General features: G+C 37.1%; 1 protein-coding gene across 3 annotated transcripts in view; it reads right to left on the bottom strand.

The window, feature by feature from the left end:
- The window catches only part of RBM20 (RNA binding motif protein 20), a 94,653-nt gene extending 67,772 nt beyond the window's left edge, over window positions 1-26,881 (bottom strand). For all 3 annotated transcript variants that reach the window (XR_014175496.1, XM_081954280.1, XM_081954282.1), the window contains exon 1: window positions 26,675-26,881. Coding sequence is in view for 2 of the 3 variants with exons in the window: in XM_081954280.1 (XP_081810406.1) it covers window positions 26,675-26,814 (140 nt within the window). In the remaining variant the exon portion in view is untranslated. The remainder of the gene's footprint in view (window positions 1-26,674) is intronic.
- Between the last annotated feature and the right edge of the window lie 1,095 nt (window positions 26,882-27,976).

The raw sequence follows: 27,976 nt of genomic DNA, 5'->3' as shown, positions 1-27,976 counted from the left end.
TCTCTGATAGAGAAGTGTGCTCTGTCTCTGAGGATAATCTTAATTTGTACGACCACCCAGGGGCTTGTTGAGATGGGTGGTCGTACAAACAGGATAAATAAATAGATAATCTGGTATTTTTTATTACAAATACAATAGTTCTTATGACAATATATCATAAGAGGAACTTTTGTATTTGTAGAACAAAAATCTCTACAAATAAGGAAAACATAAATTACCAACTTATATATTTGCCGAAGTGGCAATATTTAACATGTATTGCACTGCAAAGGTGATAATATATTGCATTTCATTTATGTCACTCTGTATACAATGCTAAATTAACAGATTTGTAGTTAGCAGAATTCTGATTTTCACTTTCATTTTCAGTTAAACAGGAAGCAATTCGTAATGATAAAGATACAGGTAGTCCTCAATTTATGACAATTGAGCCCAACATTTTTGTTGCTAAGTAAGACATTTGTTAAGTGAATTATGTTCTATTTTACAATCTTTCTTGTCACAGTTATTAAGTGAATCACTACAGTTATTAAATTAGTAACACAATTGTTAAGTAAATCTGGTTTTCCCATTGACTTTGCTTGTCAGAAGATCGCAAAAAAGTGATCCCATTTTTGGGACACTACAGTGATCATAAATGTGTCAGTTGCCAAGCGTCTGAATTTTGATCACATGACCATGGGGATGCTGCAGCAGTCGCAAATGTGAAAAATGGCCCTGCCACTTTTTTTCAGGGCTATTGTAACTTTCAACGAACTAAATGAACTGTTGTAAGTTGAGGACTACCTGTATTAGAAAAAATATGCTCATATTTCAAAATCAATTTTTATTTCTGTCACACAATATACAGATGTTTAGCTATACTTTGAAAAACATTAAAATTACACCACACAAAGAACATCATTAAAGATGTTATAAGCTGAAGCAGATTTTAAATACATAGCAGTGCAATTTTATCAAAAATTATGCTTTATGAGGGAAAGGAGCTGACGTCGCGACGATACGGACGTGCGATCTCAGAGCTCTGAAATCGCAGCCAATACTTTTACGGCTGGGTGGTCCATCTGGACCTAAACCGTCCCAAAGAGATGGTGACAGGGAAGAGTAGGTCTTGCTGATCTCAGGGACATCGCAAAGTCCCTGATTGATCCAAGAGAATCTCTTCTAGCTGGCGATAGAAGCGCAGCCACAAGCTGCTGAAGTCAGGACAGCTCCGCAACCAGAGGAAAGCGGAAAGTGTGTCCATCTGGTGAGGAATTTTTATTTTTACAAAAGAGACTGCCCAAAAAAGATTAAAACCAAATCAAACTTGTAAAGAAAAGAAAAGAAAATAAGTGGCAAATTTAAGCTATTTTGAACAGTGTGTTATCCTTTTTTTAAAAATTGTCTTCTATGGATGGAAGTTTTGCAAACACTTCCTACTTTTTAAAGTGAAAGTATTGGCTTTTCTTCTACTACTTTTTTTTTAACCTATAGATCAAATCTTTTTTTTATTTTCACAATACTGGCTTGGATGGGTTTTTTAAAAATTTTGTTCCACTTAAGAGCCTTGTTTCTTTTAAGTTTGGAATATAAAGAGGATATAAAAGGAATATAAAGAGAGCAGCAACATCAGAGGGAAAAGAAGTTACACTGCCACTTGGAGGTTGAAGGCTGAGTTCTGGAAATATTTTTCTCTCTCTTTTCTTTGATCATTGATCAGCATCGGAGGGTCATTTTGAGCGCTCCAAAGGCTTCAGGGACCGTCCAGAGTCTTCCCTAACGCCTTTGAAGCGCTCAAAATGACCCTCCGAGCAAACCGGAAGTGACTTCCGGTTTGCTCGGAGGGTCGTTTTAAGCGCTCCGAAGGCTTCAGGGACCGCCCAGAGTGCCTCGACTGCGGTGGAAGGCAGCCATGCTCCAAGCTGCCTATTCCGCGTGTCAGAAGGTTATAGGAAGGAAGTTTTCAATTGGAGGAAGAAAATAACAAAACCTAATGCTTCCTAACCTACACTCTAAACACAAAAATAAGAAAAGAGGCTACATTAAGCTGTTTGGAGAGTCCAACTTGCTGTCCAACTGTGTCCTTCAGGGTGACTGAGTTTTTTAAACTGAGCCTCTAAAGGGAGCAGGAGGTGTGGCTACACAAACTTTGAACTCAGTCCTTGGGAAGCAAGCTGAAGTTAACCCATGCTTGGACACTCCAAGCAGTGCCTAGGAGAATAGCACAGAAATAAATACGTAAATTATAATAAATACTTTTATCAGCATGATTGGACTTAAGAGCTTTTAACATTTTCAAAGTCCTATCCTAAACTGAAACAAATTGAAACATGTATAATCAGAATGTAAAACTTTATTACAACTGTTTTATTTTTAAAATATGTAATATTTCAAAACAAAGATTTTTCTGGAATGGAAAAACCAGATGGATTTGTAACTGATTTACAAATTGCATTCAACATTTAATCCTTAATGGAACTATATCTTTATGGAGGAAAGTATGCAGCGGGGTACTCCAACATTCTGTCTTCAAGATCTACATAAATGATTTAGATGAGTGGTTAAAAGAGGACCTTATCAGATTTGCAAATGATACCAAACTGGTGGAAATAGCCAATACCACAGAAGATAGGCTCCAGATCCAAAAGGATCTTGACAGACTTGAACACTGGGCTCTAACAAAATGAAATACAGTGGTGAGAAAACTAAGTACACTCATGCAAGAAAAATAAAATGTACAGTTCAATTAGGTGAAACCTGATTCAATAGCAGTAACTGTGAGAGGGATTTTGGAATCCTAGTGGATAATCACTTAAATATGAGCAGCAACAGCCAAAAAAGCCAATGTAAATTGGCTAGGTTGCATCAACAGAGAGACAGAATCAAGATCATATGAAGTGTTAGCACCACCTTCTGTACTGATCTAACTTCATATTTTAGTAGTAGAGGTTCTTTTAAGTAGGGAATATTTTCTAGGTATCTAGGATGTTGACATTTCTTCTGTAGAATATTTCAGTATATTCCTTCCAACTTTTGTTTGATTTCCTTTGAATTATCTATCCTCTGGAGTCCTTTAGCACACCAAATCAAGGTTGAAATTTTCTTTTGAGTTAAGATACCTTTTGAAATACTTTGCTCATTGTGTTCATGCCTATTCCATCTTCAATGTCTTTACAGCTGTTATAATACCGCTTGTCTCTTCTAATAGTTCTTTGAAATTCTTTGTTAAGTTTCTTCCTCAATTTTTGTTTTTGTTAACATTAGCTTCTCTTCCCAACTTCGCAATTTCCATGTTATTTTTTCCCTGACATCCTGACTGCTCTTTTCTGTTTCTTCATCTTCACCAGTCTCTTTTCACACTTATCTTTAATAACTTCTTTAAGTTCTTTCCACAGTTCCTTTGGTTCTTTATCAATGAGGTTTAGGATTTCAAAGCAATTCTTGATGTTCTTCTTGAAAATGGTGGTTAGACACTCAACATCAAGCTCCTCCTACTCTTCTTCTCATTAATATTCAGTGTTCCACAGTCAGTACTTGGTCATGTGTATAATTGAGCTCTTTCACTCCATCTTACCAATAATATATAATTAATTTTATTTTTATGCATTCTATCAGATGACATCCACGTATAAAGATATTGTTTTGGTTGATTAAAGACATGGTTAGCTATGAAGAAATTGTTATAGTGGCAAAAATTGCTAAGTGTATCTCCTGTTTAATTTCAGTTTCCTAAGCATTCAGACTCCAGTCACAAGCAGCACATCTTATTTGTGTGTTTGGTCAATTTCACATTAATTTGATCATAAACCTCTTCTTCTGAATGGGTGGTTGGAGCATAAACTTGAATTGTCATACTAATTGTCATATTAAAGATTTGTTAACAAAGTCTGATTAATATGATTCAGTGATTGCATTGTAGCCAAGAACTGTTCTTTCTATAACATTCCTAACTATAAAAGCAACACTGTTCCTTCTGTTTTTCATGTCCTGTGTAATAAATAGTATGAACCACTAATTGAAGGTATCCAATCCCAATCTATCTCCATCACCCACATACAGACATCAACCAAGACCATACTGGCTCCATTTAGATGTTGAACAATCAGAAGACTCCTAATATAACTTTCTTGTAGCTTTAGAAAGATAGAAAATACCATAAAGCAACACTTTCATCCTTGGCTTATCTAAGATACCAATAGGATCAAAAGGTGTCAAAAGATAAAAGTCAACAATTTTAAATGTCCCCAAGAGGTTCTGGCTCACCCAGTACAAATCATCCATCAGAGAGACTAAATCTATACCATATTTGGGTCTAAATATAGCCTAGAAAGGATTATGTTAATTCATTTCATCTAAGAGGTCCTTAAACAGTAGTGCCATCACTTTCTGCACTACTTTGGTAAAACGTGGATTTGGAAATACCTGTCTATAGTTGTTCAAGTCAGCCACATGATGAATTTGTTTAGCACAAATTTACTCTCAAGTAACAGAAATATTTGCAAAAAAAGAATTAATGAAGTGAGTGATTGCTGACAATAGTAATAGCACTCAGACTTATATACAGCATATATATACTCTCTGGGCAGTTTACAATGTTAGCATACTGCTATAAAATAATTCACCATAGCCCTTATAAGCCAAACTGGGAATATGTAAGTGATAATGCGAAAGTCTAGGGTCAGGTGCTGGTGAGGTGGAACCAATGATTTGCATGGCAGAAAGAAGAGTTATGTAAACAAATATTAAGGCAAAAAAAAGAATAGCAATAAGTACTGTTAATGTAGAGAGGAAAGCCCTAAGCACATGTACACATATAGCTATATACATGTATATATGCACATGCAAATAAGTTTTGATTTCTATGTTCTGAAGTGGCTCTGTTGCATAAATATGCCTGTTTTTATGCGAAATAAAAGCAACGTATCTAGCTACATCCTGTATAACTCTTTTTCCTCCTTTCAATATGGAAAACTTCACAACTATTCTCTTTCCTCAAAAAATATACAAATAATATGCATAGTTAATAACATAGTACTAACAAACTCGAGCTTTATAGTTATAAACAACTAAACTTTGTTGTAACAAGAAGAAAATGCAGCATATATGAATTATTTATTAAAGAAAATATATATTGATGCCCAACTCACTCTCATTGACTCCAGGAAGCTTACAAGCATAAAAACACAATATAAAAAAATTAATAAAAAGCAATAAACCACTACACCCTGACAACATTATATTAGAAAATAAACATAGACATGCCATAGACACAAACAGCTGGGTCAGAATCAGATTAAGAACTTTATATTTGTAGAAATATAGTAAAGTTGAGAATCAATTTGGTGCAGTGGTTAAGCAACATGTTAGCAATCAATAGACCATGAAATCTAGTTCCAGAGCCAGCTGGGTGATCTTGGGCCAGTCACTTTCTCAGCCATAGGAAGAAGGCAATGCAAACAACTTCCGAAAAAGCTTTCCAAGAAAACTGCAAGTTCAGTTGCCAGGAATTTAAAAAAAAAACTCACTTGAAGAAAAACATACTGTACATACAAAGAAAGTAAAGTTACAGTGTGTTAATTTCACACAGTCTGACCTGCAGTTGATTCCAAATAGCCTGTTCTTCTTTACACAGCAAAGAAAAACACAATGTAGTGGTTTTAGTCATATGTTACCATATGCTATTATTTTAATAACAAAATAATTGAATAATCACTGTGAGGCGAAGAAGGCAACAGGTGGCTGATAGAAGCTACCATAATTTCAAAATATATTAAAACAATGCAGCAATCTTACTGAACAAAAGATTTAAATTTTTAATATTTAAATAGTGAATGTAGTAACTTTTACAACAAGACATGAATTATTATTGTTGGAACGCAATATAATACACGTATTTTATGCTTCATTATTTTATAATCTTGAGTGTTCCGGTTCTGCCTGGAAATGTTTCCAAACATGTTTCATTAATTCATTATTCGTGCAGAAAAGAAATAAGCCCAGTGTCAGCAAATGGTCCACTGCACTCCCACATACAAGAAAAGTATGTACAACCAATGCATGGTATGCTACTGTGGAACTAATGATAAAAAGAATCAGTGTTGTATTCCAAAAATATCAAATGTTGCAAATATTCTTAACAGTAAACTGTTGTTATAATTTCATTGCACTTAAAAGTCTTCGCAAATCACACTTTTGTTCCATTCTAGGCCTCTATTAATAATTAAAAGTAGATATACATATTGATATGAACGTTTTCATAAGTAAAATAATCTGCTATAAAACATCACTTAAACAATAGTCATTCAGTAGTCAGGAAATAATAAATTTCTGATTGATATGGGAATGATATCGCCAGTAATGTCATAGTGGTCACCCAACAATGTCCCAATGTCTTATGATAGATTTTCAAGGTACTATAAAAGAATATTCAATAAAACTCGGAGATGGGTAAAAATATAGTGTACAGAATAATATCAATACAAATGTTTGTAGCAGGAAAAGACACAGGGGATCCTTTCCCTTAACCTACTCACTTTATCATAGGCAGTACAAGAGCTAGTTCTAGGAAGAGAACCTAACATACTAAACAGCAACAAAAAGTTGCATAGGAATGAGCATGGGGGAGATAGTTACACTAAATATGCCTACTAGGCCTGCATCAGTCTCCACCAATAATAATAATAATAATAATAATAATAATAATAATAATAATAATAATAATAATAATAATAAATTTATTTCTTAGCCGCACCCTCTCCCGAAGGACTCGGGGCGGCGTACAATAAAACACCAAAACCCTTTAAAACCCTTTAAAAAAAACCAAGCGGCTATTGTGGAAGAGGGGGACAATTCAGGAGCACTAAAATATGACAGAGACAGAACAAGAACTCAAAAAGAAGCCTCATATTCTGGAAGCACGTCGGCAAAAGCTGAACGGGCAAAGACTGCCACCTGAATGCTTGCCCTAACATATTTGAGTAAGATGAGTAGGAGATTTGTAGATACATAATATTTCAGTTTCTGATTATTTTTCCAAGAGTAGGTATATGCAGAACTGTAAAGGATTGAACTGCAAAGTGACTGAAACTTCTTGTTGTTACACAACTAAGACCTTTTATGTATATATTTCCTCTTTCCTAGCCATCCAGATCCATAGCCTTAAAGGTATTTTTTATCTTTAACAGTAAAAACCAGGCTTTGTTCTTCTACCCCTTGCTTAGATAACATACAAATTAGTATGTGAAAAATATATATTAATTTGTGGGTATTATCTGTACTCCAAATTTTTTAATATTCTTATCCTCAATTGTCAAGAAATAGAATTGTAATTTATATTATAGAAATTCCAAAAGAATATTCAGCTCCTGGGGGAGATTCAGATAGAAAAACACTAACACTATTATTTTTAAAAAGCCAAAAAGTCTCTGCCTTAAGTAACTGAAAGATTAACTGGCATTTACATTCTCAGTTACTGAGAATTCTGTAACTTTATGCTATTCCCTTTTATAAATCTTGTGAGAAAAAGCTCTGGGAGAGCTTTGTTTTTAATTAAAGTCATTGCCAATTTCTTGATAGCAACCAAGTTAAAAAATTGTGCCTAACAATCACTCTCTATCAATCAGTATTAGAATTATAGGGTCTCAGTAGGACTCTACGGTTTATTTTTTAAAATATCAAAATTGTAGGTTTTTAAGTCTGCTATGAATGTAATTCTATGCTCCTCAATTTTCTCTTCAATTTTCAAAACAATATTGATTGAAAGCTTGCAGTTGTTGGTTTTTATATCCTGACTGGTCTTTTGGGATTTGTAATTTTATATGATACCAATAAAATTATCTAAAACCAATGATTCAAAATAATGTTCAATCTAATGTTTTATAATAACCATTTAATTGCAATAGATTACATACCAGAAGAACTAGCATATTGGTAGCTTTGATACTGATTTAGTAACTACCCTGCTTATTATTGTACAGCTAAGTCATACTTGTCTAATATTTTACTATTACAGTATCTGAATTGTATCAAGAGTTGAAAGCAAATGGCATATTAGTTCTTAATCAGCACCATGTAACACAATTTAACTATTTTCTGTTCTTAATAAGGCTAATAAGTCAACACCAAGCTTCTAATAATAAAAAAATGTATTCTCGGTGTATGTGTGTGTATATAAATGTATATATAGTATACACACGCACACTTAGTTCTTCATATATATGAAGTTATATACATTTGATCTTACTAGTTCAAACTTTTTGCGAGGAGGGCCAGATTTGGTGAGGTGAAAATGTGTGGGGCCAATCATTCAGCCTGACATTCTTTGAACCCTTAACATTAAATGCGAATTAACTACCGTATTTTTCGGAGTATAAGACGCACCAAGATTTTGAAGAGGCAAATTTTAAAAAAAGTTTTTGCACTCTCCCACGAAAATGGGCCTATTTTTTAAAGGGCATGAATAGCCTTTAAGAGGCTTCTAGAGTGCTCCTGGGGGCTAGGGGGGGGGGCAAAGTTGAGCAAAAAATGGCCCATTTTTTTGCTCATTTATGCCCTCCACAGCCCCCAGGAGCACTCTGAAAACCTCCTAAAGGCTATGCACAGCCATTTTGGTGAAGGGGGCAGAGTTTTAGGAGGCAAAAAATGCTGTATTCAGTGTATAAGATGCACCCAGATTTTTAGCCTCTTTTTTGAGGGGAAAAAGATGCATCTTTATACTTCGAAAAATACAGTATTTTATGAAAGACTAAACAAATAACTCCAGTGGGGAGAAGAGGCTGCGGGCCTCTTGAAATTTGAAAAAGGGCCACATTTGGCCCCCGGGCCGCACTTTGGACATGCCTGTGCTAGTTCATATAAAAGTGCAGCACAGTAGTTCAAAGCTAAAGGAAAAATATTTTCAAAAAATTAATAAAATGGTCACATCTTTTATACTAGAAAGACTGAATCCAGCAAGGTTTTTTTAACATATAGCAAAATGCTTAATTATGTCATTTTTTGTATTTATATTTTATTTATTGATATGATGATAGCTTTATTGATTAGCCTATAGGCCATATCAAAGCACAAGATTCAAACCCATATCGCCAATAAAATCTTATACAAACAATTTAAAATAAGAGTAAGGTAAAATACAATAGTTATAGGTTAAGATACAATATAATTTAATACATAAATATATAAAATAGAATAAAATGACATAAAATTATATTTCGGTGTCACCCTTACAATCTACCCCAATTAGTCCCATGCATGCAGATCTCAATTGAACCATTTTGTTTAAGTACTGTGCTGTGTTAAATGTTATTTTCAGGTGCTGGTCGCACATAAAGTAAGTTGTTTTGATATGGGGATCCTAATGGGTCATTCGTTTGGTATATGGACCAAGGTACCTGTCTCTCACCCACTTATACAAACAATAATCAAATAGGATGTGAACCAGGTCTTCTACCTCTGCCGCTCTGAAACGCGGAGACACTCATTGTAGGGTATAGAATGGAATCTCCCATATCTGATCACTGTGTCAAGCTGTTCAAATATCGCTCGTGTAAATATCTCCTTAAGATGTTTTGGCAGTTGTAACTTCAAATAGTTGTCTATTTGAAAAGTACGTTTGTATTTGCTCAGCCATTTCAAGTTACCCACCTTACTGAGAATAGCTATATCATTTTGTGCTTCAATATTCTTAATTCTTTGGGCAGCTCTTTTTTTGAATTGTTCTCCTGTTATGCAAGAGACAGGAAGGCCACAGCTTCTTACAAAATTTGTTAGTTTGTTGATCCAGGAGATTTGTGATTGTAGTTTTATTTGCTCTAGACCACCTAACTTGGGGAGTCTATCAGTCTCTATTTCATTGACTTTGCACCAGTAGTTACATGCTCTAATTTTGGATAGTGCATGAATTTTATGAATTCACAATTCAACTGTAACTGCTGCAGCAGATGTTCTTGGATCTACACACCCAGAATACGTCTCAAATTCTGGGATTGTGTTTGTTCTGTGGTTGAGTATAGACCCCAAACCTCTGCTCCATATAAGAGTATAGGGGTAACTTTAGCTTTATATACTTTAATTAATGGGGCTAAGGACCCATGTCTCATATGAATGTTTTTATAACTGACTATAAATTCCTCTGAACCTTTTCTCTATAAGTGTTCTATTCTCAAACATTTTGTTCTATTAACTGACAACTGATTATTAACTCTTCTAAATTACTAAAATATTGTTAGATAGAGATCAAAAATTCTGCAATATATTAGAAAATACCGTGTTTTCCCGAAAATAATGTTATTTATTTGTTGTGTAATAAATTGTACGCCGCCCCGAGTCCCTTGGTGGAGAGGGTGCGGCATATAAATTAGATTAATAAATAAATTAATTAATAAATAAATAAGACAGGGTCCTATTTTCTTTTGCCCCACAAAATATGGCCTTGGGCTTATTATAGGGGGAGGGCTTATTGTTTTGGGGTTGCCGGGCAGCTGCTCCCTTGCAAACTGGCTCCCGAAGAGCTGGGTACAGCCTCAGGGGCAAAGCAGCCATGAGGTGACCACGCTCATGAGCAACCGCCCAGCAAACCACCTCTCCAGCCGGGCCGAGCGCCATTCACTGACCTAGGGGTATCCCTAAGGCGCCAAGACTCCCCAGCTCCGGAGAGTCTTCCAGCAGCCAGCCCACAACCATAGAGCGCACTCCTAGAGCGGCCGCTGCTGGAAGACTTGGCAGCTGAACTTTGGAGTTTGAAAGCCGGAAAATAAGTTATGCTCGGAGCGCGGCAGGGGCAGAACAGGTGCTCGCGCAACCATCCTCTCCTGCTGGGCAGAGCTCCATGCACCTACCTAGGGGGTATCCCGAATGTGCCAAGCTGCGGGATCTGGGGAGTGGGCAGAGCGCCACCTGTCTTGGCGCCTTAGGGATATCCCCTAGGTCAGTGAATGGCGCTCTGCCCGGCTGGAGATGGGGTTTGCCGGGTGGCTGCTCGTGAGCGTGATCACCTCATGGCTGCTTCGCCCCTGAGGTTGTGCCCGGCTCTTCGGGAGCCAGTTTGCAAGTGAGCAGCCACCCGGCAACTCCCCTCTCCGGCCAGGCAGAGCACTGCTCACCTACCTAGCAGTATCCCGAGGCACCAAGCAACTTGGCGCCTTCGGGATACTGCTAGGTTGGTGAGCTGTGCTCTGCTTGGCCAGAGGGGGAGTGTCCAGGGAGCTTATTTTTGGGTTGGCTTATATTTTTACCCACATGAAAAATGTGGCAAGGCGTTAGTTTCAGGACAGGTCGTATTTTCGGGGAAACACAGTACTAGAAAGTGAAACCAAGTAAAAATACTTCTGAAATCTGAAGACAGAAAGTGTAACTACATGCTTTCCTGTAATAGTCCCTGCACTTTAACTCTCTGTCATAAAATAAATAATTTGGAGCCAATTATGATGCTTTCGCAAAAGAGATAATTGGAAGAAAATCATCTTCTATCCATCTCCCTCTATTGGTTCATTCTAGATCCAAGCCAAGCTGAGCTCTTCTAAAAAGCTCCTTTTATTTAAAGAAAGAGTTGTGCAGAAAGCATGCCTTGAATTAACATTAATGCATGTGCAGTTAATTATTGGTGCAAATATCAAATTAACTAAGCCCCATCTCTGATCAGTTGCCTCCTTCCACATTCTTCAAACTCACCAGCTGCAAATTGTCATATTACTGCAAAGATATTAGATGGCCTAGTCAAATGAAAACATGTTAGTATATCCATCTCTTAAATTTACACTTTAAATTCAGCAATATGAGATGAGAATGTCTTGAATAACCAGATAATTGAATTATAGAACCCTAAAGAAAGATGTAATGTTCACATGCTAAATGAATTAAAAATAGAATGGAAGAACTATCTGACTTCACTCTTTAATTTTAGCTGGATGATGAACTGGCTTTAAATATTGAAAGGCACAGCCGCTTTTTTTTTCCTCTCAGCAAAGTGCTTATCTTATGTTTATTAAAGAAATACAGCATATTCTATTAATAAGTCCTGTACCCATAATTAAATGTTATTCCCTGTATAACTGAAGCATGGTTTTCTTTTGTACTTTGGAGCAAATGTAGTTACAGAATTTTCCAAAATCACAAAACTATTTAAACATTTATTATTATCTTGAAAATGCTTTTTTCAGTTTGTAAATATATCTCAGCAAATTAAAGTTCAAAAATATCTGAAAATATGTCTTATATTTAAAAAATATTTGTATTACTTATTTTTAATATCTAACAGAAAAGAGGTGATATATTTTGGGTTATCAATCTTAAAAGACAGCATATGATGAAATGGTTACATCTGTTTATAACATCCACATTTTTAATTTCATTTCCCACATGAGTTGATTGTATTCAAATCTGAATTTGGTTTAAGCTGCCTCAATTACCAGGGATCCAGAAAAGGGATAGAAAAACATAAAACAACATTTCTTTTTCCGTTCATCATACTTAAACAGAGTCTAGTCAGAAGCATAAAATATTTCTACTATGCATCTGATATAGGGGTGGGTTCCTGCCAGTTCTAACCTCTTCTATAGAAGAGGTTCCACAAATCTACAGTGCCGTTTAGAACCAGTTCCAGCTCCCTCCCCCCACCTGTCTGCACATCATCAAGATGAAGAGCGAGAGGAGGAATTCTGGGAACTGAAGTCCACAAGTCTTAAAGCTGTCAACTTTGAACAACCCTGGGGTTTTTTTTCTAAAGGGGTGCAAAGGTCTTGTAACTTGACAGCTTTAAGACTTGCACACTTCAATGCCAGAGACTGGAGGAGAAACTCTGGCAGTCTTAAAGCTGTCAAGTTTGAACACCCCTGAGGTTTTTTTTTTCTAAAGGGTTAAGGATGCAAGGGTCTTGTAACTTGACAACTTTAAGACTTGCGTGCTTCAGAGGAGGAGCTGACGTCGCGACAACACGATCTGCAATCTCGAAGTCCCGAGATCGCAGTTGATACTTTTGCTGCTGGACAGTCCGCATGGACCTAAACTGTCCCGCAGAGATGGTGATCGGGAAGAATACGTCTTGCTGACCTCAGGGACGCCACAAAGTCCCTGATTAATCCAAGAGAAATTCTTCTAGCCGGCGACAAAAGCGCAGCCACAAGCTGATGAAGTTGGGACAGCTCCAGAACGGAAGGAAACGGAAAGAGAAAATGCGTGCAGCTGGTGAGGAAATTTTACTGTTTTAAAAGAGACTGCCCCCCAAAAACGTAAAGCTAAATTAAATTTGAGAAAGAAGAAATAAGCGGCGAAACTAAGCTACATTGGATTGCATTGGACAGTGTGTTATCTTTCTTTTTAAGTGCTATTTTATGGATGGAATTTGCTCAAAGCTTTTTAAAGTGAACAGATTAGTTTTTCTTCTACTTTTTTATTTTTGTAACCTATAAATTGAAATCCTTTTTTTAATTTCTATATGAGTTTTTTCCCTTTTTCTATTTTGCCTCATTTAAGAATTTTACTTCTTTTAAACTTGGAATACAAAAAAGATACAAAAGGAGTACAGAGGCTTGTAACATTAGGGGGAAAGGAAACAACACTGCCACTTGGAGGCTGGAGTTTTGAGCCTTGGAAACAGTGGCGTAGCATGGGTTGTCAGCACCCGGGGCAAGTAATTTGCGCCCCCTAACCCGTGGATTTTAGCACTCGAGTCTCTTCCACTAGATTAGTTAAAGAAACCCTTACCCCCTAAGCACATTGTGTGTGTGTGTGAGAGAGAGAGAGAGAGAGAGAGAGAGTACGAGCGCTCGCCCGTGCCTACTGTATTAGGATCTTTAACCTCTATCCTCTTTTGTTGAACACCTGGGTTTAATCCTAGGACGTTTATCCATCGTGACCGAGAACCATCCAAGTAAGAAAGTTTGAATTCAAAGGTCTTTCTGGATTTCGGATTAGAGCCAAATCTTCTCTCCCCCCCTCCAAAAAATCCTAATCTTCCCTCCTCTTTGTAAAACCGTTTCCAAGGGAGGGGGCGAGACTACACACCTCCCAATAGCAAAAGAAGAGAGGAGCAGAAGGAGGAAGAGAAGTAGAAGTAGAAGAGGAGGAGGAGGAGGAGGAGGAGGAGGAGGAGATGGGGAAAGGGGGCCAAAGAGAAGGCAAGGGCGACCGAGAGCCAACCTTCCCTCTCTCTCCGAGGCTATTTCATATTTTATTTTCTCCGCGAATGAAATCCCCTGGATCTCTTGGGGAGAAGGCAGGCAGGCCCCACGCGTGCGTCCTTCGGAGCTGTAGGTCAGCAAAGCAATGGGCAAGTTAACTTTTTCCAGGGCCAGCGGATCTATAAAGCGCCCTGGTGAGGGGAGAGGCGGTCTGTAAAGGCTTGAGAGAGGACGGGTGTGTGTGTGTCTGATGGTTGGGATGGGGGTCTAAGAAGGCCTGGCGGAGGGATCGGGCAGTGGGGCGTTCACGGTGCAGAACCCGCGAAGAATCCCGATTCTCTCCTTAGACAGCTGGAGACAAAAGCAGACGAGGCCTAGCGCTGGACTGGATATCTCTGTTAGTTGTCAGCTCAGGGTCTGGGGCGGGCGAGGAATGCTAATCAGCCTCAGCAGAGCCGGAAGAAGCTGCAGATCGCCCAGTCACGTCATCCCCTCCCCCCTTTCGCAACTCCCCCCCCCATCTCCCCTCCCTTCCCCGTGCCCAACCAGGCAGTCTCTCCTAGACTGTGATGATCCCAGTCAGGTTTCTTAGATGCAACGCTCGTTTTGGCCTGCCCGCAGCCACCCGCCCGACTGCAGGTCCCGTTTCCTGCCTTTCATCTAGCTGCAGGTTCCTTACTCACCCACGGAACAGGCACACAGACACACACAAGTGCGCACACAACTCCCCTGGCTTTTGGTTCTCCCCGCATCCCACTTAGCCTGATCCCCCAAAAGGTTCCGATTGGAGGTTTTTTTTAAAAAAACCTCCGCTTTCCGATTAAACGACCTTGACTTGGCTTTCAATTCTGGGGGGAGGAGGCGCCCCCCCCGCCCCATTTCGTGTACCGCGCCTTATATACACACAGGCCCTTTTCTCCTATCCACTAAGCCCAGAAAGAGAGATCGATCGCTGACCTCAAGGTTTAGGCACCGCTTGATTTCTCTGTCCACTGTAAAGGTCATAGGAGGCAAACGCCTCCCTAAAACCTTTAAGCAGCCAGGCTACTTCGCCCCAAGAATCTCCCTTCCTTGCGCCTCTCCTTTGAAAGACAACCGGCGCGGATTCGCGGGTGGAAGCAGGGCAGGGACCCGGGTAGGCCGCTGGCCTCGCAGACCGAGCCTTCCCCGCTTTCAGACCCGGTCAGACTTGACTCCAAGGGGCTGCCCGACCTTGTCCGTGGGTTCCGAGATGGGATTGAGGAGGAGATCCCAATTCTCCCCTCTCCTCCCGTCTGTGAATTTCCTTCTTCTCCTACCCTATTGCTAAACCAATCTGCTCTTTTCCGCCTTTCTCGGTCAGGTGGGTGGCCGAGGAAGAAACAGATCGAGAGATCTTCCCCTGATCTCTTCAACCCCTCACCTTTTCCTTTCCCGGCCACGTGCAGTGAGAGAGAGTAAGTGAGCCAGGCAGGGGCAGAGAGCTGCGAGTGCGAGCGCCCCCCCAGATGTTGCGCCCGGTGCGGCCGGCCCCCCCTGCACCCCCCACGCTACGCCACTGCTTGGAAACATGGTACTTTCACTTCTCTCTTTGATCATTTCGATTTTGCGCTTTAAGACCTTGTAGCATGTTTAGAGAGACTGATAAGAAGAACACGGTGTGTTTATGCAGGTGTTTTGAACCTTATTGCTAGCTGGAGAAAAGTGAAAACAAGGTCTTATTGTGAGAGACTATAAATGAATTTGTAGTTAATCTAATAGAAAGCTTGAACGCCAGAATGGCAGTGTTTACCAGTTGAAAGAATGACACAATATCAACATCAAAAAGAAACTTTAATGTTGCAGGAGATAATGTTTGGCATTCAAAAACTACTAGAAGTATCAGAGAGAATTGAGGAGAAACTGGAAAACATAGAGCATAGAACAGCAAAATATGATGGAGAATCTCAATTGGAAAAAGTGGAGGCTAGAGTCCTAAAAATGGAAGAAAAAAACGAGCACAAAGACAAGAAATTTATTGACATCTAGAGTGAATGGAGTGTGGTTGGAAATGGAGAGAGTGGAATATGGAAAGGGGAGCTAGATGGCCAGGAACTCTACCCCAGATAGCAAGGCACAGAAGAAAAAAGAGAAGAATTGATGGATTTAAGGAGATAAATCTTATCAGAAGCACTGTTGATGACCAAAGATATGCTGATTAAAGAAACAGATGGAGGGTATCGAGACTATATAAGAGATGCAATAAGCAATGAGCTGCGAAGAGAAGTCCACAGAAATATTATCAAGGAAATAATCAGAAGATTAATTCCACAAATGGCAAAAGACATAAGATTGCATTATTATTGGAAAGATACAGGTTGATATATGAAAGCTTATAATAAAAAATTGGTTAATTTTTGATAAGAATTAATTGGATATGAATGGTAAATGTGACTATGAAAGGAAGATTAGAAATTTTGTTATGACATAAAAGCTAATAATAAAAATTAAATTAAATATAGTTAAACTTTGAGTATTAGGTCAAAAAAATGTTATGATAATGGACATAGTCAAATAAACGATTGATAATGATAATGATAATAACGTATATATATGTATTGGCTTAATAAATCGGATATAAATTGTAAACAGGGATTTGGAAAGGAGGACTAGAAACTTGGTTACTAAATATTATTGATTTTTCTTTAGAATAGGTCATAAAGATTTAATGTTATTGGATGATATTGGAAATAGTTAACGAAATACCATTATGTAGTTATGTCTTAAACTTTGGAATGTTCTATGCAAAAGGACGTTAAAACAAATGAAAATTGAGGTATGATGATAGTAATATCTATAAATATATTTGATTTAAAATATATGATTTGATATGAATTATAAGTGATGATTATGGAAGAGATGCACAAAAGCTTTTTGTAACCAATTGACACACTTTCTATAGTATGTAAAGAAAGAGGATTCTTTGTGTTGTGTTTGTTTGTGTTTATGTAAAAATAAAAATAAAAGTTTTCAAAAAAAAAAAAGACTTGGGTGCTTCAAATGCCAAATGTGGCTTCACCACATTTTATAAGTTGGCCATGCCCACCCAGTCACATGGCTGGAAAGTCACTCCCACCTGGTCACATGGCTGGAAAGCCACTCCCACAAAGTAGGCCACGCCTACAGAAGAGGTTCTAAAAAAATTTGAAACCCACCACTGATCTTATATAACCTTAAGTTAATACTGACAGAAGAAGATTAGCTATTGCAGAGTACAATCAGGAACCCGGAACCTGGGTTCTTAACCAACTGTTGAAGTTATTCATTGAAAAGGGTAACATTGTTAGTAAGTAAGCCGCAACAGACCCATTAAATGTTACTTCACCATATCATCAATAGAAAAAGCATTTGACATTGACACCAATTCTATAAAAAATACTGCTGCTTCCAAAATGTCTGTCACAATTTACCCTGAATGGATGGGTTGTCATAGATGTGACTAAGAATGATATTGATGAAAAGGTTGGGATAAAAAAAGATTATGTGAGTAGATAATTTTTTACAACAGCACAAATTTCCTAGACTAGGAAAGACTCTGTGGTCAATAATTATAGGAAAAAGAATATGTAATTGAAAATCCATGTCATGATATGAAGGGAGGTTGAAAGAAAGAAACCTTCTTTGGGGATTGGATTATTTCTGAACTGATGACGAACTGTCACCAGAACAAGATCAGACTACATGAAAAAAATAGAATATTTAGAGAGATACCAGAATATTATGTGAGCAAACACCACAGTAACAGACAAACCTGGTAGAAACTCTCAAGACTTCAGAGAATAGAGAGAAAGGAAGGAACAAAAGTAAATGAAAAGAATGCTTTAAAGCTGTTCCTACTACCTTGAAAGTCTATCACCATTCAAATGTATATATGCCATTTCATTTTTAAAAGCACCCCACTTCCCCATCCATAGACAGAGATTGATGCTGTTAAACATCAAGAGACAATTTTGGTTATGTACTATTATACTAAAAGCAGATCACTGGCTTCCTGAACTCAAAGAAGGGTTTAAAAGTTTAGAATGTTTTTTTCTCAACAATAGCTGCATAACAAAATTCTTAAGACACTTAAAAATCTGCTTATCATGGAAGAAATAGGAGGGGGAGTGTTGTTGTTTTTTAAAAAGGAATAGTCATTGAATAAGCACAAACAGTAGCATAAATAGCTCCTAGAATACCAACTGAAGGCAGACATGTTCTTAATTATGTCATTTTCCCCATATAAGTATATCATTATATATTCTATTATTAAACTAGATTGTATTTTTATTTTCTTTTAGCCCTAACAAAATCCTAAATAAACAAACACAATAATTTGAATTAGTGTTAAAAAAATTCAGTAATTTGAATCTATGCTTTAACTTTTAGTGTTCAGACTTATAAGTAAAAGGAACTGAAGGGAAATATGTTTTGGATAGGAGTTGGATCTCGTAACGTCTCACTATCTTACAGCTGGATGGGCCGCATGAAGCTTAAGGACTTCATGCACTCACCAAGCCCCTTTTATATAAGCCTGTTCCTACAATTCTACTTAACAGAAAATTGATGGTATTTTACGGCTATTTGGAGACAACAAACAGTAAAACAAAACATGCCTAACCTAAAATAGGAATTTAACAAAATGAAGGTAACCCCTAATTTCCCACCCCCAATCAAATCCCTCTTCAGAAAATCCTCATTATTACCTTGAATAATGACACTTTAGCTGCTAAAAATATTAAGCACCTTTGTTTTATAGTATGTAGCATCATCTGGTTGTTCATATAGCAACTGCATCTGAAAGATTCCAAGAATACTAGAGTTTTATTAAAATGCAAATATTCATGGACAATGAGGAGCAACACATCTTAGTTTGAATCAACTGTATCTTAAAAATTAACAATTGATTGGAATACAATTGACTTAAGTATCCATTGAATAGAGATATGATAATCCAATTTACTAACCCAATTACTAACCAAAGCAACTAATTATGGTGTTTGCAGTGGGATAGGGAGATTGGAAATAATGAAGATGTATCAGGAGATTATGGAAATGACTTGACTCACATAATTGCATCAGATATTATGATGTAAATATATAAATCATATCAATTGTTCTATGACATCATTTCATGCTGTTGTCATTTTGATATTATTACTGCTTGTAACAAATGCATATGAAAACAAGAGACTAGCAAAATGTAGAGTTGAAGAGTGACCACACATATTACATCTGCACTATGCTTTTGTCTCTCTACTGTCTTTAAATATTACTAAATTCTATTTAATTGGTTCTAGTTTTAATTAGTTTGTTGTATTATTCTAGTTATTTTTTACCCATAGCGGATACTAGATAAATGATCATAATTTTTTTAAATCCTCTTTTTCCAGCCTCAGTTAGTTTCAAATAAATTACCTTCTGTAGTTTAGACATACCTTCTGCTATGGGTGTGATGACCTTGCTTAAATTATTCTTCCAAGCAATAAAGCCATCAGTACAAACAAAACCACTTGTATGTGAAACTTATAACAGCAATAGATTCTTTTGATTTTACACTATATTTTCTATAATTAAAGTTATCTTTAAAGTCACTAAGTCACTCTCACTAAGAGGAAATTAATGTTTCTCCTTCACAGTTTATATTTCATTTTCTTTTAATATCGCCATCCGTTTATTATGAAATAAATTATAAAAATGTTATTTTTTAAAAATAGCGTTGTAAACAAGCATATATTTCTTAAAGTATATTATGATCGTAGACTGGCATGATAAAATGAATAAATGTAACCAAAAGGAGAATGAGTGAGTGAGTGAGTGAGTGAGTGAGTGAATGAGTGAATGAGTGAATGAATATAAAATGAGACTGAAAAATATAAAAATGTGCAAATCAATTCTAAACAAATAAAACTTTTCCATGGAGTAGGAGGAAAATATATGTATTCATGTATATAATGATCTTCTGTTTTTGGCATCCTCTTTTGGTGAGTTAGATAATATTGTAAAGGTTGAATTTTAAATCTCAATGACAACCAATTTTCCTTCCTTCTTTCTTTCACTTAATATATGATTTAAGATATCATCTTTCATGACTTTGTTTCTCATGGAATACAGAAATTGGTTTAAGGATTTATGAAACAGCTTTATTTTTACTTTGTGCAGGGATTTTGTGTTCAGATACAGCCAATAAAAGTTAATTCTCTTTGCCTAGAATGACAAGATTTCATGGTCCTGGGTGGATATAAAATTCACTGTTTAGATATTAATCAAAAGTATTATACTGGGGGAGGGAAGTACCCAACGAAAGGAACTTACCATAAATCAGCTTACTGTAAGATTTTAAAAATCCATAAATTAGAAATACATTTTCCAAATTCATACATAGTTTATTATACCTCTATACAAATCAACATTATTCAATTTATTATGATAAAAACTGAATCAGAATTAAATAAACAAAGGATCAGCATCAATAAACAGTTCAGATCATTTTCCATAACCATAAATGCCTAATTGTACCTAGCTTCTAATTTTATTTTTCCAGTCTTTAATGTTTCTTAACAATATAACAAACTGTTTATGTCTTGAAAACACCATAATAATATAGAAAGGGAGAAGGCATGAAAATACTAGTAAGTATACTATTAAAATAAAAATAAAAAGTCAAATAAATTTCTATTTTAATTTTAAATGGAACAGAAAGTCTTGGTATTCTTCCTACAGCTAGTGTTTTCCTGTAGAATCTGTACTAGCCTTACAGAAGCAAGGATTGGGATGTTTGCTTCTATTCTGTTGTTTAAAACCATAAAAGGAGAATTCATTAATGTAGAAATTAAATGTTTCTTTCTAAGAGAAATGTAAGAAGAACATTGGATAGGTGCCACTCTGCCTTTAGAAGAACACCTGGAACTGGAACTGATGAAGGAGAGAAGGGTTACTATGAGGGTAAAGGCTGTTTGGAGGGTAAAATACTGTTCTGAAGGGTTCAGGCTTGAGCCCTCTATTCCACCCTCCCCAGTAAATCATTCTGGCTGAATAGAGATGAACTGTGGTTGGGTTATAACTGGGAAACTTGATGGCACTTGTATTTTGATTTAATTGTACGTCGCCCCGAGTCCCTTTGCAGAGAGGGGGCGACTGATAAATCGAAATAAATAAATAAATAAAATAAATGGCTAAAGGAAATGGTGGGACATGGGGGTTAAAGGGTATCTGAAAGTGTTTAGAGGCAAGAGAGAATATTACAGTGATAACGGAAAATAGGAGATATAGCAGAAGGCAAGGGTCACACATCAGGACAGGAGTAGACCACTATATAGTACTGAGATTATTTCTGGTCAATCCTCTTGATCACCCATGACAAATTCAGTATGAAAATAGTACATTTAGCCTGAAGCCTTATCCTTTGGTGGTCTTTGGTACTGTTAGCCATGATATCCTTTTGGACCAGTTTAGGGGACTGGGGAGGGACATCATTTTGTGGTGATTCTCCTTCCTCCAGGTCCAGGTCCAATTAGTAATGAAAGAAGGTAGCAGTCAGGCCCTAAGCCCTTGTTTTGCATGATGCCTCACGGCTTTTCTCTCCCCTTTCTGTTTTAATGTCTGCATGAAGCCACATTAAAGTATCAATAATATATCAATGATGCCCAGTTGTATGTACACTTCTGTTCCCAGTTGTCCATTATTAAAAATATATTTAGCAATGTAGTTTTATGAACATTCTGAATGTTTACAAAAGTGAAAAAAAGGAACTAAATGAAATATATCTAATTCAATAATGGTTTGTACAATTTTGGGAATATCTCAAGAGATTCCAAGATAAGAACTTTTCTGAGGAATATAAAATGTTTCAATTTGTGTTTTTATTGTATGCTATCAAGAGTCACTTCATGTGAGTTCAGCAGTCATATAATACAATACAATACAATACAATAGTAGAGTTGGAAGGGACCTTGGAGGTCTTCTAGTCCAACCCCCTGCCTAGGCAGGAAACCCTATACCGTTTCAGACAAATAGCTATCCAACATCTTCTTAAAGACTTCCAGTGTTGGGGCATTCACAACTTCTGGAGGCAAGCTGTTCCACTGATTAATTGTTCTCACTGTCAGGAAATTTCTCCTCAGTTCTAAGTTGCTTCTCTCCTTGATTAGTTTCCACCCATTGCTTCTTGTTCTACCCTCAGGTGCTTTGGAGAATAGTTTGACTCCCTCTTCTTTGTGGCAACCTCTGAGATATTGGAATAATGCTATCATGTCTCCCCTAGTCCTTCTTTCTCTTAAGCTAAACATACCCAGTTCCTGCAACCGTTCTTCATATGTTTTAGTCTCCAGTCCCCTAATCATCTTTGTTGCTCTTCTCTGCACTCTTTCTAGAGTCTCCACATCTTTTTTACATCGTGGCGACCAGAACTGAATGCAGTATTCCAAGTGTGGCCTTACCAAGGCATTATAAAGTGGTATTAACACTTCACGTGATATAAATTTGACAAATTATAAACAAACAAATATTTTATTTGATCTGTCAGTCAAATTTGACCTGTTAATCTAGATAGCACACAGAAACATTAAAGACTGAAAAAATAAAATTAGAAGCTAGGTGCAAATTAGGCATTTATGATTATGGAAAATGATTTGAACTGTGATTTTATTATGCTTGTATTTTTTCAGTGTGTTAATGAGTTATACTCAGTGGCAGGACTAAATTGAGATTAAGACTTTCAACTCTTTAATTTCTTTAACTTGATGTACATAATGAACACTTGCATTTCTTATTGAAACAACGTGCTCATTCTAACAGGTGAAATGGATGGCAAATGCATGCTTTTGGCACAAATCCCAATCACCTGGTGAACTGTTGACAAGAAGACAATTGATGATTTCCTCTTCCTAAGTAAACCAGTGCAGAGGTCTTTTCTCCTGAATTAAATGGATTCTACCAACATTTACCAAATATATTGCTACTAAAAGTTACTGCTGCCAAAATTTGTAGGATTTTGCAGGATGGTTATGCATAAATAATCCAAAGATTTCCTTCTGGAAACCATAGCATGGCCTATTACACAGATTTCCCCCCAAAACATACATATTCTATGCAGAATATTAAGGAATTCTAAAAAAATATCAAGATAGTATCTCATATTTTGGACATGATTTAATGGACAAAATAATTCAAGCACAAGCTGTAATCATATTACATAAGTATAAATGGCATTAAAATCACCAATTCACTTGATGCACTGATAAAAAATATTTCAGACAGATAAGCAATCAGACAACAGGATATATCTTAACCTTTATTGCCAAATCTTTGAACCAACTTTCCCCAACCTGATAGTCTTCTGAATTACTGGCTTCCCCACAATACTGGGTGATAATAGAAACAGAATTTTAACTACATCTGTAAGTGGCTAGATTGTATAACACAGCTCTCAGCTATCTTTAAAAAATCCTGATAAATTATTGTGTTAAAGGCTGCTAAGAGGTCTAGTAAAACTAGTATGGACACATGGCTTCAGTCTATCCCCATCCCAACAAAAAGACCATCAACCAATATCATTTCATATAGTTCTAGGCTAGAGTCACAGGTGAATCATGTTTTTCTGACAAGACACCTTTAGTTTAGATACTATTTTTGATAATTTAAGACTAGATGATGATGAAAGAAAGTATAGAAGAGGAGGAGGAAAGCAGCTATTTTATATCCTATCCTCCAAAAAATATTCACATTATGTATCAAAAAATTACACATCATTATATCAAAATAAAATCACATTATAAGTTACAACGCTAGATAAATTAAAAATTTGAACACACTTGAAAGTTTGAAGAGAAAACCCTACATTGTCTTTTGAAATGTCTTTAATAGATACCAAAGAAACTTTTTTCTGCTAAATACTTATTATTAAAAAGCTCTTTCGTTATAACAAATTTCGTTGTATTTAAGTACAATGACAATAAAGAAAGATTATTATACTTTCATTCACCATTAGACAGTTGCTTGAGACCAAAACAGCCAAATGTATACTCTAAAGAAGCTACAATACTAAATTAGCTTATCTGAAATTTTATCATAAACTTTCAGATAAAAGTTTATTTATGTTTATTTTAGCAAGAAAGGCTGATTAATACTTTCAACATTAGGGACATCATTTCAGTAAAAAATGTACTGATACTAGCCCTCAATTTTCTTATGACATTTCTTGCCAAGTCAAGAATAATTACAGACACATAAAAATATTTTTTGCAAAAATATTCTTACAAAATCTTTAGGGCATCTGCAGAAACAAAGAACTGATCGGTGTAACAAGACCATTAACATAATATATTCCAGTCAGAGTAGCTGTGAGCAATTTACCTTCTCTCTCTCAAGAAACATTAAGCAGAACAACCATAGCAAAATACTGACAGACTGCCCCTTATATGTCAGATCAGGATTTAATGAATTCCTCACTATTTCAACCACTGAATAGATCCAATGGTTACCACCTATGTATATAACTACATAATTTCTGTCAATGTAATCACTAAAGTAGGAAAACACCATGAACCTCATAATAATTTTAAAATACATTCTTCATAATTAATTTTTCACGTAAAATTTAAAAATCCATATGTTAACCACCTTTTTGTTTTTTACTAAAACATTCAAATCATGATCAAAAATACAACATATGACTAGTGGTTTTCTGTTGTGAAGTTAGGTACTAGGTGCGCTAATTACAGTATGTCACCATGTAGAGATTAAATTATGCAGTACAGTACAAATATAGTGATCATATTCCACCACCCAGACAGAAGTTCTGATATTTGCTATTTTACACCATGCCACTATGATAGAGAATGGCTGCACACTTTTTTCTTCAATTTTTGAAGGCTGGCACTCATTTTTAATTCACCAGCAGAAATTTCTCATAAATACACTACTTTAAACTTTATAATTTAGCCTTGATTTAGATGATACAGGCTATATTTACTAAGGAGAAAGTGATTCTAAAGAGTGGTTTTGAAAAAAACAAGCAACAAGCAACTTCTCAGTACATGTAGAAGTAACTCAAAATAATGATATATAACTTCATCAGTGTTTTTCATTGTATGACCAAAACAAAAACTGATGAATAACTGATTTAAAAAATCTATTCATTATCTTGAGGGCCAAATTCAGCCTTCCCTGTGAATCTAACAGTACCTGAATAAAATTTATTACCATGGATACAGATTTCAATGTTGGCCACATATCAATGAAGAAAATATTCACTTCGTCATTCTTATTAATTTTCTCCCTTTTATATTTTAGCAAAAAAACAATAACCAAATCAAATTCTTGCCTACATTCCAAAGTAGAAATTTAGCATCTATTGCTCTTAAACTCCTCTGAGTATTAAGGAATATGAAATTCTACTCATTCTTTCTCATTTTCACCATGGAATGAAAAGGGCCCCGCTTTTTTTTAAACAATATTTTCCAATTGCAAAAAACTTAAAACATTTCAGGTTCACTTCAGGTTCAACTTCCACCAAGGTTTAATAACAACATAGCAAAATAAGAATCTTTCACTTTGTTAAGGCATAATGGTTTTCTTTTTTTTTCAAGAAATTCATATACACATATATTTCCTTAGTACTATTTCTCATTATGAACATTAAGCTTTTTCCTACAGTAGAGACTAAGGATGTGATTTTTTCTAGGTAAAAGCAAACTGAGGAGAGTGTAGAGATTGCAGGTAACTGGTAAAATAATTTAATATTAGAATTACTGACTAAACTGTAATATATTTTATTCTAACGCTATTATCAGATTACAAAATATTCACCAGAAATTCAACTATATCTTTTACAAATACTCTAAATACATATACACAGACATGTCTATTTTTTCCTATACTATAGACAGGAAAATCGATAGGAAAATCTAAACTCTCCGTCTTCCGTAGATAGCTATCTTTATTAGCGCTATAACCGCTACAAAGCCTTTAATCAAGTGCATTTTCGTATATGATGTTTTGACATGTTTACGCTTCCATTACGTTGGACATTATGAACCACTATACTTGAGCAGCTCAGGCCCCAAAAACGGGACAAGTAAAAATAAACGCTTAAATGAGTCAATTAAGGGGGCTTAGTACCTAAGCACCGGAAGGTCGTAAAGTCTGCATTTGTATGATCTCCTTAATTTTTATGTATTTATTTATTTTTGATTTTGCTTACTTGACAAGTCAGCAAATGGAAAGAAACAATACGCAACGTGATCTTACGGAAGAAGGAAAAGTTCCATTCCCACTCCCCCTCCCCAATCCGAACCACTTTTCGGACAGTGACAAGCGGCCACATTTCTGGCTTTGGGAACCCCGTTTAACACGTGGCCGAGGGAAAGCACACCACGGAAGGGCAAAGGGGCAGCCCGCCCAAGCTCCCGGAGCTATTCGACACCAAGGCCAAAGGGTTCCCCGTCGCTCTTATTGCCTCTGCCCGGGAAGCCAGACGGCGCAGCGGCAAGAAAGGTCAGACGACCGTTAGCCTCGCTCGCTCTTTTCCTCCCCCTCTCACCCCACCCCCACCCCCAGCTCCACGCGCGGACACCTCTTACTTTTGCACGAGTTGAGGCAGGCCGGGCGTCTGAGGCATCCCCCTAACCGGACCGCCACCGGCAGTCGGCGGGAAATGAGCCGAGCTTCGGGCATCTCTCTCCGATTGCTTGGGGCCACTGGGGTCCGGGGCCTCGTTCATGACAACCCTGGGACCATTCAGCAGATGCAGGTTCGGTCGGCGATACCCGAATCTCCCTAGGATACAACCAAACCGGAGGGGCGGGCGGGGGGGAGACAGCAGCGCCACACACGAGCCTGGCTGAAGAGCGCGTCTCTCAGGAGCCCGGAGCAAATGCCACTGGCGCTCGCCCGCCCGCCCGCCCGCCTGAAAGGTATCTCTGCTGAGGAGGCCGGGGGACTCTGGGGAAAGGCATTTATGGAGACGCCGGGGACAGCGGAGCCAATGGAAGGAGGAGGTGCCACCTCCCCGTACCAAGAAACTTTTGGAGACTCGGTCATTTCGGGCCGTATTTTGATTGGGCAAGCCCAGGTTGGAAGGAGACGATGGGAACCCGTACTATGTGTTGCTTAGATACTGTGTCACTGAGGCTGGGGATAAGAGTCTTCCTCCAAGTTCTGCTCAAGGAACGGGGAAATGAGGAATTAGGGTCATCTGGAATTTTCCCAGCTTCTCCCTCTTCCCTTACTGGTGTCCTGCTTTCTTTATGCTTTTCCTCCGTCGTGCCCAAGACTGAGCTTGGCTTTACCTGTCCTCAGATTGGACCCTGTGAACACCTGCCCTATAAATGAGAATCATTGCCCAGCTGGCATCTTGGACTTTCCATTTCAGCCTATGCAAGGCAGCACATATTTCTGTGCATTTGCAGTTTCCAAGTGATTGAAGAGGCTCGCAGATGAAGGCGATGAAATACTAAAAAACTATACCATGCGTCATGCAAAACTGTAAAAGTACTGTATCCTCCGTCCTCCCCCCCCCCAAGACACATGAAAATAGTCATACCGGCAACTATTTTTGGAAACTACCAGTAGTCCCTTTTTATTATATAGCGCTGTGTGGTGAAATGGTAAGCACATGCACCTACTTGTAGAGGCACCTGAAACAGCTACGGAATCAGCCTTGCAAACCTAAATAAGATGGTTTCAACAGATTCTTTAGGTAGCTGTACTGGATATTTCTGAAATGGAAAATCTAAGTACTGGTAAGTAAAACTATTAAGTGATCTTGAAACTTATAATTTGGTTGTCTCAAACAGCAATTGCAGATGCATATGGTTGCATAGTACACAATATTCAAATGTTACACAGTACAAGTAGTTATGTATTAATGATTACAACTGGAT

This window comes from Natrix helvetica, assembly GCF_964273705.1.
Source record: "Natrix helvetica genome assembly, chromosome: 5".
Taxonomy (NCBI): domain Eukaryota; kingdom Metazoa; phylum Chordata; class Lepidosauria; order Squamata; family Natricidae; genus Natrix; species Natrix helvetica.
This window is presented reverse-complemented; position numbering and strand designations above follow the sequence as displayed.